General features: G+C 34.9%; 1 protein-coding gene across 1 annotated transcript in view; it reads right to left on the bottom strand.

Moving 5' to 3' along the window:
* LOC141505451 (liver carboxylesterase 1-like) overlaps nucleotides 1-14,109 on the bottom strand; it is a 68,231-nt gene that overhangs the window by 18,063 nt on the left and 36,059 nt on the right. The window contains exons 4-8 of the mRNA XM_074211289.1: nucleotides 13,672-13,805; nucleotides 11,219-11,372; nucleotides 3,941-4,045; nucleotides 3,515-3,619; nucleotides 2,234-2,272 (exon numbers count right to left, since the gene is read on the bottom strand). Of these exons, the coding sequence (XP_074067390.1) occupies nucleotides 2,234-2,272; nucleotides 3,515-3,619; nucleotides 3,941-4,045; nucleotides 11,219-11,372; nucleotides 13,672-13,805 (537 nt within the window). The remainder of the gene's footprint in view (nucleotides 1-2,233; nucleotides 2,273-3,514; nucleotides 3,620-3,940; nucleotides 4,046-11,218; nucleotides 11,373-13,671; nucleotides 13,806-14,109) is intronic.

The following is a 14,109-nucleotide window of genomic DNA, read 5'->3' as shown; positions in this document are numbered from 1 at the left end:
TTCTGTAAGGAACCAGTCAACCAAAGGGAGACAGAACACTGGTGAAGGGTACTTCCAGTGTCTGAAATCCAGCAGTGGGGTCCACCACTTCTAGAGTGAAGAGATTTTTGGAATAGAAGAGTCTGGGAGAGTCAAGAGGATAGCTTGGAGAAGGTAGTAGCCCTGAATAATAGAATTGGCACAGTACGGTAGCTTTGGTGGCGATGTTCAAACTAATTTACAAAAGTGCCAGTAGACTCATCAAAAATATAATAGAGTACCTATCTGTCCTCAGATCTTCCAGTGCTGTCATTTTCCATCTTTGACAATCTGACAGATGTAAGATGGATCCTCTGAGTTGTTTTAATTTGCAAGTCAAAAATATTTTTAAAGATTAGGGCATAAAAACAAATCCCTTTAGTTTGGGTTCCTTATACTAAGATCATCATTGTGCTTCTTTTCATGTTTCCAACACCTAGTCAAACCCTGCTTCCTTCCAGAAAGTCTTTCCCAACTGCCTTTACATATCTCTCTTTTTTCTAAACTCACATGGCACTATTTTGAAAAGGAAAAGAATGCTGAATTTGAAGCCAGACTGGGAGTCAAGTTTTGGCTCCAACATATCCTCCAACTGGGAGTAAGTCACTTGAACTTTCTAAACCAGACCTACATTCCTTATTTATAAATAAAGATACTTCCAACTGCCTAACTCATGAAACTGTGAGATTAAAAAGTTAAAAACAAAAGGGACCTGAAACAAATTAAAATGCAATTAGGAAACATTTAACAAAGTAAAACATTAATTTTGATAAAATGAATGCTTTCTAACACAGTAATCATTAAATAACTCATAAAATGAAGTATACAAAATGGAATTATTAACATGAAAAACTTTTTACTCATCAGTAATTCTTTAGAATTCTGTGACCTTTTATGCTAACATCACCCCAAAACAAAATAAAACATTGATTTCAAACAACAGCCACTTTTCATGACACATGGAATTTATGATATAAAATTGTACAGTAAATAAAATTTTTAGAATTAAAATAATTTTGATTTTTTTTAATTTTTGCAAGGTGATAGGGTTAAGTAACTTGTCCAAGGTCACACAACTAAGTAATTATTAGGTGTCTGAGACTGGATTTGAACTCAGGTTCTCCTGACTCCAGGGCCAGTGCTGTATCTACTGCACCATCTAGATGCCCAGAATTAAAATATTTTTAACCAGAATCTTCTCTTTCTCTGTGCCTGATAAAGTTGTGAGACTGTGGTATTATAAATTATATTACTGTAAACATTTCTACTTTGGTTGTCCTCTGAAAACAAAGTAGAGATTTCCTAGGACTTCAGTCACTGCTTTTTGACTTTAGACTTCTAAGGTCTTGATATCACTTTAGAATCCAAAGGACTTGCATTATGACTTGCAACACAAAACTTGAGTTTTAAGGGCCAAAAATGAAAATACTCAATAAATACTTGGGTGGCTCTTTACAATGGTGGGGTGAACAAGACCAGTGAAATGCTTGGTAGGATACCAGTTACTCCACAAATCTACATATATTCCACTTCTCATTTTTGTCTCTGTTGTGCATAGCTGAAAATGCAAAAATTAAATTTCTTATAAAAAGATACTTATGCTTAAAATTGCAAAAATTAAACATGGTAACATTAAGGATTGACTTTGTGTATGAGCATTTCTTCTCCTCCTAGAAGTGCTCAAGATCAATAAAATCTTGTCTAGTTCCTTTCTGAATCTTCACTACCTAACTCAGGATTTTCATTTACATTTGCTAACTGATTTGTTTAATTGGTAAATTGCTAGGAAAGTTTGGAATCATAAAAGATATAGGGACAGCAAATGGTTTTACAAAAGGTACTGAGTCAATACTTAGTCAAAAGCAAAATTGTTCTGGAGCAGTTACAAGTATCATCTTACATAATGGGGGTTAATAAAAGGTTGATTGTCTGAAGCCTTGGCCTGGTCTCTGAGAACTACTGGGAGGATTCATCGGCCTAGCTCAGGTGTCTTCCCTAGAGGCCACTATTAAACTGACAAAGCTAATCACAACCTCGAGAAAGGGCATTTTTAGCAGAGGTTAATTGTGTGCTTGTTGGGGAAGAGGCAAAGCAAGAGAAGGAGATAGACTGGTCCTGGAAAAATGGAACTGAAATAATTCCATTCATACTGGTCTTCCTCTCTTTAATCAAGATTTTAAACCCATAATTAAGAAAAAAAATAAAGCTTTATTACCTCCAAAGGGTCTCCCAGGAAATCCAGGCCGAATAATCCCTATGAAGACAAACAAAAAAGGGAGGGTGAGAGAACTTTCCAGAAAGAGCTGACCATGCTACTTTATGTGCTGATCAGGTTCCTTCTCTCAGTGATCCTGTGAGATTAACTGAACAGGTTCTGATTCCCACCTTTCACACCAGGAGCAAACTGAGGCTGGGAAAGTTATTGAGATGATGACAAGGTCTCTTGGAACACAGCCAGGAGGCACTGTCTGAGGATCTGGAACACCCCTCTCTTATCTATCTTTTCCCACATCATAAGCCTCAGAAGGAAATAACAGGTCTGTAACTAAGAAGTATCTTTAATTTTTTTTTTCAGTTTTTTGAGTACATCTAATCTGTAAGCAGTTTTTTCCTGCCTCCCTCCAGGATAGAAGCTGAGAAAATAAGAATGCATTGTTCATTTATATAACTCTGTAGTCAAGATTATATTTACATTTGGTGTAAATATTGCCAATGGACCTGGAACTGATCTGAGAACAGTCTTTTTATTGCTGCTACACAAACCATTTGGGGTAGATTCTTTCATTACCTGAGGAAATCTCATTAGGACCTTGTTCTGCTTACTAGTGTTTACTGAGTCTATATGCACAAAGCAAAATATTGTTATATTTTGTGCAAGTTATATTCTAAGCCCTGAAAACCACTTTGGCTTTAATTTCCCAAACATGACTTGCTTAATTATTTGCGATTGGAGTGTATCCTGTTAAATATTCTAAGGAGGGTATCTAGTTTAAATATTCTAAGGCACAAATGGCATGTGTGGGCATAGGAATATACCTGGGTCAGATGACTTCAACTGAGTAGGTCAGAGAAATTCTTGGAAGGGGGGGTCATTTGAGGAATGGGGAGAAGAGCTAAGCATCTGCTCAGAGTCAAAGCATATACACACTACTGCCCCTTGCCTTTGTCTGATCTGCAAATATTAGATTTTCATATGGATCTAATGTGATTTCATTGAATGGACAGGGAGTTCAAAAGCACTTCTGGTCTAGCTCCTCAGACAGGTGGACATCAGGAAATCAAGTATGAATGCCTGAAAGCCAATTCTCTGATTGTGACAATCAAACAAGGACTTTGTTGGAGTTATATGAATTTTTTTTCTTAAAACATGGTTTATCTCTACTTCTACAGATGAAGATTTCTCATTCATAGAGGACCATTTGTTCTACCTGAGATAACTGAAGAGTCTAAAGGGATTATGGGCATTGGCAAGGGATAAGAATCCAAGGTCACCTACCATCTTCAGGCCCACATCCAGGAGTTGGTCCTCTGACTTCTGTCGCAGACAGTGAACTGTGCTGGCTGAAGTAACTGTTTTGCACCCAGCAAAAGTTGCAACTTTCTGCAAACAAGAGGAACAGTTTAATCTATCAGTCTACCTATAGGACATCTGTGCCTAAATTCATGTGTCTTGGGATCTGGAACAGTGTAGTAGAATAAAGAAAGGAACACTAGACCAGGAGTCAGGAGCTCCAGAGCTGGATAAGTCCATGCTATCATCCACTGACCTTTCAACCTTCAGCAGATTACTTCCTTTCCCTGAAATTTAGATTTCATTTCTGTAAAAGGAAGGGTTTGAACTAGATGTTCTCAAAGGTCTATATTCTACATCTCTATGAAAGGAGCAAAAGGGTTGGAATAAGAGAAAATGCAAAGGAATTACCTCAGCTGCTGCTGTGAAGCTGGAATTGTACAAACAATCAAGTAAGGCAACCCCACTCTGAGAAATAGCACGGTGGAAAAGGTTCTTGGTCAAAGGGGATAAAACCTGAGAGAAGAAAAGAAGGGTGGGTGGGGATTACATTTCAAGAGCAGAGCCAGAGCGAGAATGGTATGACTATGGATCTGAGCCTAAGCACTGGAATTCAGAGAATATTAACAATCCTAACATTTCTCTCCCTGTATTAAAAACAAACAAACCAAAAAAATCATACAGAAAAACCCAATTTATTACAGGACTTGCACAGCAAGAGCAATTTTTTAAAATGAGTTGGTTTTTGATGACAACTCCCCCCCCCCCCCCCCCAGTATCTTACCTCATTGAGCCCTTTCCCAACCTTGGTCTATTCTGTTTCAAACCATATATTGACAGTGACTTCTGCAGCCTTGATATATTCCCAGAATTTCTCCCAGTCCAGGTCATTTTTTAAATAAAGAGATCCCTCCCTTCTCAAGTGAATTTCTCTTATATAGTTGATTAGAGAAAATCCTAGGCAGGAGGCTAAATAAGATTTCCTTGGAGTAAGTTTTCCCCAAACTAGATTGAATAATAAAAATAAATAACCAAAAAAATGCAAAACCAAAAATCTTCAATGACAAGAGGAAAAGAGAAGAGCTTCAACACAAATTCTTAGGGAAATGTAACTAGAGACCAACTTATCAGTCTTTGATTTTTCCTGGCATACTTGTTTCTACAGTTTAAACTTTTTTTCTAAACTTTACTAAACTGGTTTTACAACCTGAATACTAGCCTGGGGTGGAAAACTGCCACTCCCATGACTTGCAGTTTTAGTCAATGACTTTGGAGTTAACCCCTTGGCAGTTTACCAGGAATATTTCTGATCTCAGGGCAAGGTGGAAGTCTTACAATTCTGGTCATGCCCTCTCCCATAGCCGACGTCCTGGTCTTAATAGACCCTTACTATAGTATGAAAAGAAACACAAGGTAGTAGAAGGAAGGAGAGAGAAGTGGAGAAGAGACCCAATTACAAAGATTTTCCAAGCTCCTCTTTCAACATTGTCCTCCAGGATCCTCTTTTGACCTTTTCAAGAGCAGCTCCTGGGGGCCATACGTGTATCTGAAGAAAGCTATAGGTAGATAGGATAATGGAAAACAGAAGAGAAAAACTGGTAAAGGTGGAGATAGACTTCATTTATCTCTAATTGTCTGACAGAATAGAAAATGGGCAGTAAGGGCTATGGCTATATGATGGAAAGGATTGGTTTACTAAGGGGCACACTTTCTTCAAGGACAAGATAGGGAAAAAACATAGATCAATGACTGAATAAAATAGACAAAAGCTGACTGAATAGGGATATAAACATAGGAAAACAGAACAAGAATCGTGCAACAAAAGAAATTGAGTAAATATTCACCTGATTAATGTAAAAATATTAAAACATTGTTTGAGAAGCTCACAAATGACAACTGAGCAACTCAAAGAACAAAGTGAAAATGTCACAGAAATGAGAGAAATTAGAGATTTTAAGAAAGAAATCAGAGTCCAATCAAGGAACTAGAATACTGAGAACAAAAGACATATATTTTGCCTATAGTAGATTTTCTGAAAAAGAGAATCTAAAAAGAATTGGAATACCAAAAATGAAAGAAAAGGAGAAATAATGGAGCAAAAACTTTTTTTTAGGTTTTTTTAAAAACTTTTTTTAAAGGAGAAAAAAAACAAACCATGAGGATTCTATAAACCAGAAATACTAAACATGAGGATAGAATATAAAGAAACAAACTGAAAATCATAGGTTTTCCAAGGGGGAAAAAAACACACCAAGAAAGAAAACTTGAAAAACTGATTTTCATTCAATAAATCATTCAGAAATATTGGGAGACAGTAAAGTACACATCCAGAGGAACACTAATAAAAAGATGACCCCCACACACACACACTTTAATCAAGAAATTGTATAATCAGATTTTAAAATTATAACATCAACAGATTTTGTAGGTGGCATAAAAATACTTTACAATCCTAGAATAATCAGAATATCATGGTTCTCAAAGGTTATAAGAAATTAAAAGAAAACTGATACATGATATTAGGAAGAACAGAAAATCTATTTACATGCCCAAATTAGTATAACTTGCAAAGGTGAAACTTAATTTTAAAAATACCAATCATTCAGGAAAAAGAAAAGAATGAAATACATTCCTTCAAAGGAATTCTAAAATGAGCTAAGTTTTTAACATGCAAACTGTGTAAACAGCAAAGTAGAGTACTTTCATATAGTGATGAAAGATTTAGAAATGAAGTGATTGTTTTCAAGTAGCTAGAGAAAGATAAGGATATGAAAGTAGGTGAGATGAGGAGGGTACTTTAGTATTTGATTTAATATTTAAAAATATTTGAGAGGAAGGGAAAGGGCAACAAGAATATGACATAACTAAGAATAAAATGTATAAAGGGAAAAGTTAAAAAGAGAGTAAGTAGAATGAGTGAATTAAAATTTCAGGAGAAAAAAAAAATTTCCTTATTCTAGATCAATATTATAGGTGGTGGAATAATATAGAAGAAAACCTTTTGGATACAGAGAGAGTACAGTTAATGTTGTTCATTATTCAAGAGGAAAGATGGAGGATATGCTTTCAGCTTCCATTCCATCAACCATTGAGATCAAAGATGACAGTTTTCTGCTACAAGCAATACACTAGAAATCTTTTATGCTTCATTCAACTTGATAAAAGTAGGAGGTAAAATTACGGTTTCAAATAAGATAACAATAAAATTTAAAGCCAGGAGTGTTAGTGAAGTAACCACATTCTTGATCAGTGGAGATAAAGTTTAAGGGAAGGTAAATATGACAAGAGCAGAAATTTAATGATAGTGGGGGTGAATACAGTTTTGCTCCAAAGCTCCACATTCACAAAGGACTGACAATATTTAAGTTCTTTCATTAGTAAAGCTTCCAAAAAATAGTGAAAGATATCATAAACAATGAAAAATAGCAATTCTCTCTGTCTCTCCCATATCTCTGGTAGATTTTAGTAATTCTGTTTCTATTCAGCTTTGTTGCCTTCTGTCCTCTGGGTTTCTCTCTTTAATGTCATACAAGCCATATCATACCCTAATAAACAGATCCAGGAAAAGTTACTCAATGTAACTTTTATAAACTACATACTGGGAAAGAGATCACTGGTTTCCATTAAATATAAGTACCTAATTTAGGGTTAGATTTGTTAAAAACTAAGAGCTCAAATGAATTCTAATCTGAATAAAAGTTAAACAATGTTCTTTGTTCTCCACCTATGTAGGGTGTGTGTGTGTTTATTTATGGACATATATATATATATGTATATATATATAACCTACCTACATACATACAAACATACAGGAGACTGAGGAATGATCATATGGGTAGGAGGAAAACTAGAAAAGAGCAGTGCTAGAGAAAAAAGAATAGCTAGGGGAAAAAAGTATTTAACAGTGTCAATGGATGCTAAGAGATCAAGGAGGATGAGGATTGAGAAAAAAATCATTAAATCTGGTCCTTAATATAGCATTGTTAACCAAGGAAAAAGTAGTTTGAGTGATGAAATCAAAAGTTAGATTGCAAAGATAAGAAAAAAGGTATAGGAGAGGAAGTGAAGGCACCAATTATAAATGACTTCAAGGAATTAGCCATAAAAGAGAGGAGAGAAGGGATAATAGCTAAATGGGATTGTCAAATCAAATGAAAGATTTTTGAAAATGGCATAGGCATGGGGGTGCTTGTAGGCAGTAGGGACACAGCCACTAGACATGAAGAAAATGAAGATTAGTGAGTGAATTGGGATGAAAAAAGGATACAATCATCTAGAAATGTTGAAAAGGATTTGTACATATATTCAAGAAGGGTTATCCATGGCAATGATAAGGGCCATCTCTTCGTGTGAGATTGGGGTGAAGGAAGACATAACTGCAGAAGGAATCTGAATGAAGTGAGATGAGAAAAAGGAGATAAGAGGGAGCTCACTGAATAAGCTCAATTTTTTTTCAGTGAAATATAATGGAAAGTTCTCAATCATAATGGAAAGTTCTCAATTAAGCAAGTAGAGGGAAAGGTAGGTATCAGAGGATTCAGGAGGGATCAAAAAATTGGGAAAAGTCACTATGTTGAGTAGGATAGTTAATCAATTAGGGAGGTAAAAAATGATTCCCTTACTATATTGACGTCATCATTAAGACTATGGAACATATATTTCCAATGAACTCTGTTGGTACAAATATAATAATACTCTAAATTAATCTACATATTTGATACTATTCAAGTGAATTACAAAGGACAAATTTTTGTAGAGTTAGAGATGATAACAATAATAAAATTCATATGATAGAAAAAAGGGACGATCACAAGATTCTAAAGCATTTGTATATATCCACCTGTCTGGTTGATAGCCTGGTAAAGCTTATGAATCCCTTCTCAGAATCATGTTTATAAATACATAAAATGCATAATATGGCAAAATAAGTCAATTCTATTGAAATTCAAAAATCAAAATATTTTAAAAAATAAATTCATGAATTCCATTTGAGAAATCCTGGTCTAGGATATCAGGGGAAATCATGAGAAAAAGAATGAATGAATAAGAAATATTACCAGAATTCAAGCTATACAAAGTTCTAAAAGTCTTAGCATACCTCTAAGCTACTAAAACTTGATCAGCTAATCTGTTTGAACCTTCTTAAGCTTTAATAAACTTAAAACTACAATGAATTTTGAAAACTTTTTACTATAAAGGCATTCAAACTATTTGATACTATTTTTAAAAAAATAGAATAACTGGAACAAATTAGAAAATCAAGACACAGAAGCAAATGAAAATAACATCACAGTGTTTGATAAACTCAAGGACAAAAATTACTTGGGGGGAAAGGCTCTCTTTTAGACAAGAGTTCCAGGAAAATTTGTCAGAACTTTTGTTCAACATTTTACACTCTACATCACAATAGGCATAGAATGGATATAAAAGTCAAATATAAAATATCATAATATAAAATAATTTAGAGGTGATTAAGACCATGATGAGTAGATTTATAATTTAGAGAATTATTAGCTAATTTAGGGATAAGCAGTTCATAAAAGAAAAAAAGCAATGATGAATAAATAATTTTAATTATACAAATAAAATATGTGAAAGCATAATTAGAAGACAAATGACAGTGGGAAATAATTACCTTAAACATCACTGTTAATAAAATTTAAATACAAGACAATTAGGGAATTGTTTAAAAATATAGCATTAAAGAGGAATTCCATAGAATTACAACAGAAGTGTATGTAAGCAGTTTTCAAAAAAATTTATTAATTGTTTACTATGTACAGAACCTTTAGGGGTAAGGTTTGTGCTTGGGGAATACAAAGACAGAAGTGAAATAGTTCCCACCTCAAGAAGTTTAACAGGAGGGGCAGCTAGGTGGCACAGTGGATAGAACACCGGCCCTGGAGTCAGGATTACTTGAGTTCCAATTAGGCCTCAGACACAATAATTACCTAGCTGTGTGACCTTGGGCAAGCCACTTAACCCCATTTACCTTGCAAAAACCTTAAAAAAAAAAGTTTAACAGGAGAGATAATGTGTCTTAACAGGAAAGACCATATTTTGGAACTTACAAAACACATACAAAGCAGATATAAGATAATCTGTGCGGGGAGAGCACTAACAAGAAAGGAAAGGTCTCAGGCAGAAAGTAAAATATAACTAGCACCCAGAGATTCTAAGAGGCAAGCAGAGATAAACGAGGAAGCATTCCAAACACAGGGGTCAATCAGTACAAAGACCCAGAGATGGGTGAAATAGACTTCTATGTTTAGAACTGCATGAAAATATTTTGAATTACTAATAATAAGAGAAATATACATTACAGTAGTGAGTGAACTTCAAACCATGACAATTGGCAAAGATTTTAAATAAGTGACAGTGTTGAAAATATTGATATGGAAAAACACATACTAATATATTGTGAAGCTGTGAAAAAAATCCAGCCATTCCTGATAAGAATTGGGAATTATGTAAGAAAACTCAGACTTTTTATTAGGCATATAACAATAAGGTAAATCAAAGAAAGAAATGAAAGTCTATTATATGTAAAAAAATTCATAGTAACAATTTAGGGTGGCAAAAAGTCAGGAATGTAGTATCAGATGACTGATGCAAAAAAACAAAAAAGAAAATTATGGTATATGAATGTAATAGAATATTGTGCAAAAATAAGGAATTAAAAGGAACATGAGAAGAAATATATGAATTAATGAAAAAAGGAATAAGAACATCCTTTGTAGAATTTAAAACTAGCAGTAGGATCTCTAGGCTAAAAGGTATGTTGGGGTTCCAAATTCCTTTCCACAATTTTATCATCAGTGAACCAATGTGGTTGTCTTGTTTACCATCTCAGGGAAAAAGAAGGAAAGGGATTTGACTCTTTTTGTTAAATTTTGATTATGATAAAACACAAAATTTTAAAACATGTATGTTACATTTTCATATGTAATTGGGAAAAAATATTATTCAAGAGAAAAAACCCAAATAACTTCCCTCATATAATGTGTTAGTGGGAAAAGGAACTGGAAAAGTTGTCTGTAGCCAGCAACTGCCCTCACCAATTTCACTATCCCCATTGCCAGGCTCAATTTAGAGTGGGAGAGAAAAATAGAGAGAAGAGAAAGAAAAGTAAGAGTAAAGAGGCAGAAAAGATAGAAAAGAGAAGATGACAGACATAACAAGAAGCAATAATAAATAATAATATAATAAATAAATAAGAAAAAGAAAAAGAGGAGGAAAATGTTTTTTTAATCTTTCTACCAATTTTTCAAATTCCATCTTGACCATGAATCTTTTTAATCTCCCAAGTCAGTCAAAAGCCTTCCCCTTCCTTTGGCCCTATGGAAGTCTTTGTTCAGTACATTCAGTACAGTAAAATTTCAGTACAATTTCAGTGCATCAACAACTTTTGTTGAGTACATTTTCAATTAATCAGATTGTAGTTTACTATAGTCATTTGTGCTAGGATCTGATCCCTCTATCTGAGTATAGGAACCAGAAATTAAATAAATTTTTCTTTTTCCCATTACTTAAATCTTATGTACACAATAGTTACTTACTAAGCATTTATTGAATAAATGAGAAAAGGGAAATAGGTTGTTAAGAGCAAATGAGTAGAGGAGGGATAGGGAAGACCCTATTCATGGACTAAATCCTGCTGAGTCAGAGCATAGTAACTTGGAAACTCACCAGTGCTGAAACACTGACACCTCCTGCAGACTCCCCAAAGATGGTGACTGAGCCTGGGTCTCCTCCAAAATTGGCAATGTTTTCCTGGACCCATTGGAGTGCAGCCACTTGATCTAAGTAACCCCAGTTTCCCCGGGCATGTTCATCTCCAGTACTGCGAGGGAGAAAAGAAAAGAGGCATACCATGAACCAAAAAAGAGATAAAGAATGCCAGAAAAATAGCCACAATACAAGAGCATGTCCAATAACCATCCTAGTATGACAAACTTGTGATACCAGAAATTGTGAGTGATGCCGAGCTTCCCCCTCCAGTGAATCCAGGTCATTGCTCCACTTTGCGTTTTTGTTTTGTTTTGTTTTTAAATCTGCTTCAGGTCCTAGTACAGAGTAAACACAGATCCTTGTATCTCATACTTAGGATTCAATACTTTAAAAGGGTGGTAGGGTGGCACGGTGAATAAAGAGAAGGCCAGGAAAATTCATCTTCCTAAATCCATCTGACTTTAGGCACTTACTAACTGTGTGATCCTGAGAAATTTGCTCAACCCTGTTTGCCTCAGTTTCCTCATTTATAAAATGAGCTAGAGAAGGAAAAGGCACACCACTCCAGCACATTTGCCAAGAAAATATCCAATGAAGTCAAAAAGAGTTGTGACTGAATAACATAAATGTTAAAAGATCTAAGATTTCCACCAACATAGATTACAACACTTTAAACAACTTAAATCTTCACTTGATGTTCATCAATGGTTATTAACCTCTCTGAATTTAGCTAAATTGTTTCTTAAAAAAGTTTAATTGGACCTTCCAGAATTTATATTACATAAGCATTAACATTAAAAAAAAAATAAAGCATTTGTTAAGCAACTAGGTCATGCAGGTAAAAACTTTTATTGCAAGCCTACTATGCTCCAATGCCCTCCCTTCCAAAAAATATACCTTCTGCTTGTTTTGTATTTATGATGTGTTTTGTGTTTATTCTGAAAGTAGACATGTTTCTTCCTCCAATAGAATGCATCCTCCTTGAGGAAAGAGGCTGTTGCATTTTGTCTTTGTGTCCTCAGGACCTAACAGTACCTTAATTAATTCTTATTAATTGATCCACTTAATGAAAAGCAGGTATTCAATATAAAATTCTTAATTCAATGATAGTAACTGAATCTCCAAACTATATCTCACCAATCATAGAATAAGAATATATATATTTAGAGCTCAGGGGCCTCAGAAACCAATTAATCCAACTAACTCAATTTACAATAAGATCAGAGGGAAATTTTGATTCAATGCCCTTTCTTCACTATTTCACTTAGGGGATAAAAGTGATACTGGTGATAGTGATTAGATGCTGATGATAGACAGTATGCCATAGCTTGGGACTTCAAGAAGACAATATTAGAGAAATCAAACAGGACCTATATGTAGAACAAGATTCAATAAAACAGAAGAATATATAGAAATAGTCTCTATCATATGTCAAAGGTTTCCTGAGAGTAGTTGCCATAGGAGAATTAAGAGCATTTCAGATTTGACCTATCTATATCAGGTTCATACTACTATATTTCCCCATGTATAAAATATACCCTTTTTTGAAAAATTTAGGGTCTAAAAACTGGGAGCATCTTATAAAGTGTTTATTTAATATAGTAGATTTTTTAACTTGGATTTCCCACTTTTTGGCTCTTGTTGTCTTTATACTCATTGTTTCACATTTGTTACTGGTATATTAGGTTATGTTTTGCCATGTTCTACCCAGAAATGGCCCAGAAAATATTTTTGTACAATGCTGAATTCAAGCTCAAAGCGATCCAGTTTGCAAAAGTGAATGGAAATCATGTGGCTGAACGTCAGTTTGGTCCTCCTCCAACTGAGAAAACAATCTGAGACTGGCTACTGGAAGAAGAAACCCTACTGAAAATGCCACAGTAGAAAAAGGCCATGAGAGGCAAGTCAGACAAATGGCCTAATTTAGAGAGGGAATTGAAGAGATGGATTGAAGAGCAAAGGGCCATTGGAATTCCTGTGTCCACAAAGATGGTTCAGCATGAGGCAAGAAGAACTGCTTAAGAAAAAAAGGTGACTGATTTCAAAGGAGGACACAAATGGTGTTTCAGGTTCATGAAACGGAATGGACTAAGCATGCATCCATGCATCAGATTTGCCTAGGGAGAGCTTGTGGTCAACCACAGACCAGAGCCCAGGCAGGAGAGCAGTCAGAACCTCTCCTAAGACAGTGATTCATCATCAAACACAGATGAGGATGAGCCAATGGATGGGACTTTTGACAGTGATAAGGAGTTGTATGAATTTTATGAAGAATAAAACCTGAATTCAATAACTTCATGTGATACATTTTTTTCCTAAATTTGGGGCCCCCAAATTAAGGGGGGTCTTATATATAAGGAAATACAGTATTCAGAATTGTTTGAGGTGAGTTCCTGGATGGTAGATCTTACCTAAAGAATCCAAAAATTCCTAGGCGATATTGAATGGTCACCACTACAACATTCTCAAGGGCTGAGAGAACTAGCCCATCGTAGGTTGATGCAGCACCCACCAAAAGACCCCCTCCATGGATCCACACCATTACCTGCAAAAGTAAAAAAGAATGGTATTGGTTATAGGATCTCAGGATTGAGACAGTTCTCAAGAGTAACTTATTCTAGCACTGCTTTCAGGAATATTAATACCTAAATCACTCGGACCAGATGATGTACCCATAAAACCACAGTCTAGTCCCTTCACTTTATAGATAATATAGCTTTTGGCTTAACAGATTAAATGACTTACTTGAAGTCACAAAGTTAGTATCAAAATAAATCTAGATTTCTTGCCTACAAATCCAGTATTAGTTATATGACAACACACTGTCTCCCTTTTAGGAAATAGGTACA

Source organism: Macrotis lagotis, chromosome 1, assembly GCF_037893015.1.
Source record: "Macrotis lagotis isolate mMagLag1 chromosome 1, bilby.v1.9.chrom.fasta, whole genome shotgun sequence".
Lineage (NCBI taxonomy): Eukaryota > Metazoa > Chordata > Mammalia > Peramelemorphia > Peramelidae > Macrotis > Macrotis lagotis.
This window is presented reverse-complemented; position numbering and strand designations above follow the sequence as displayed.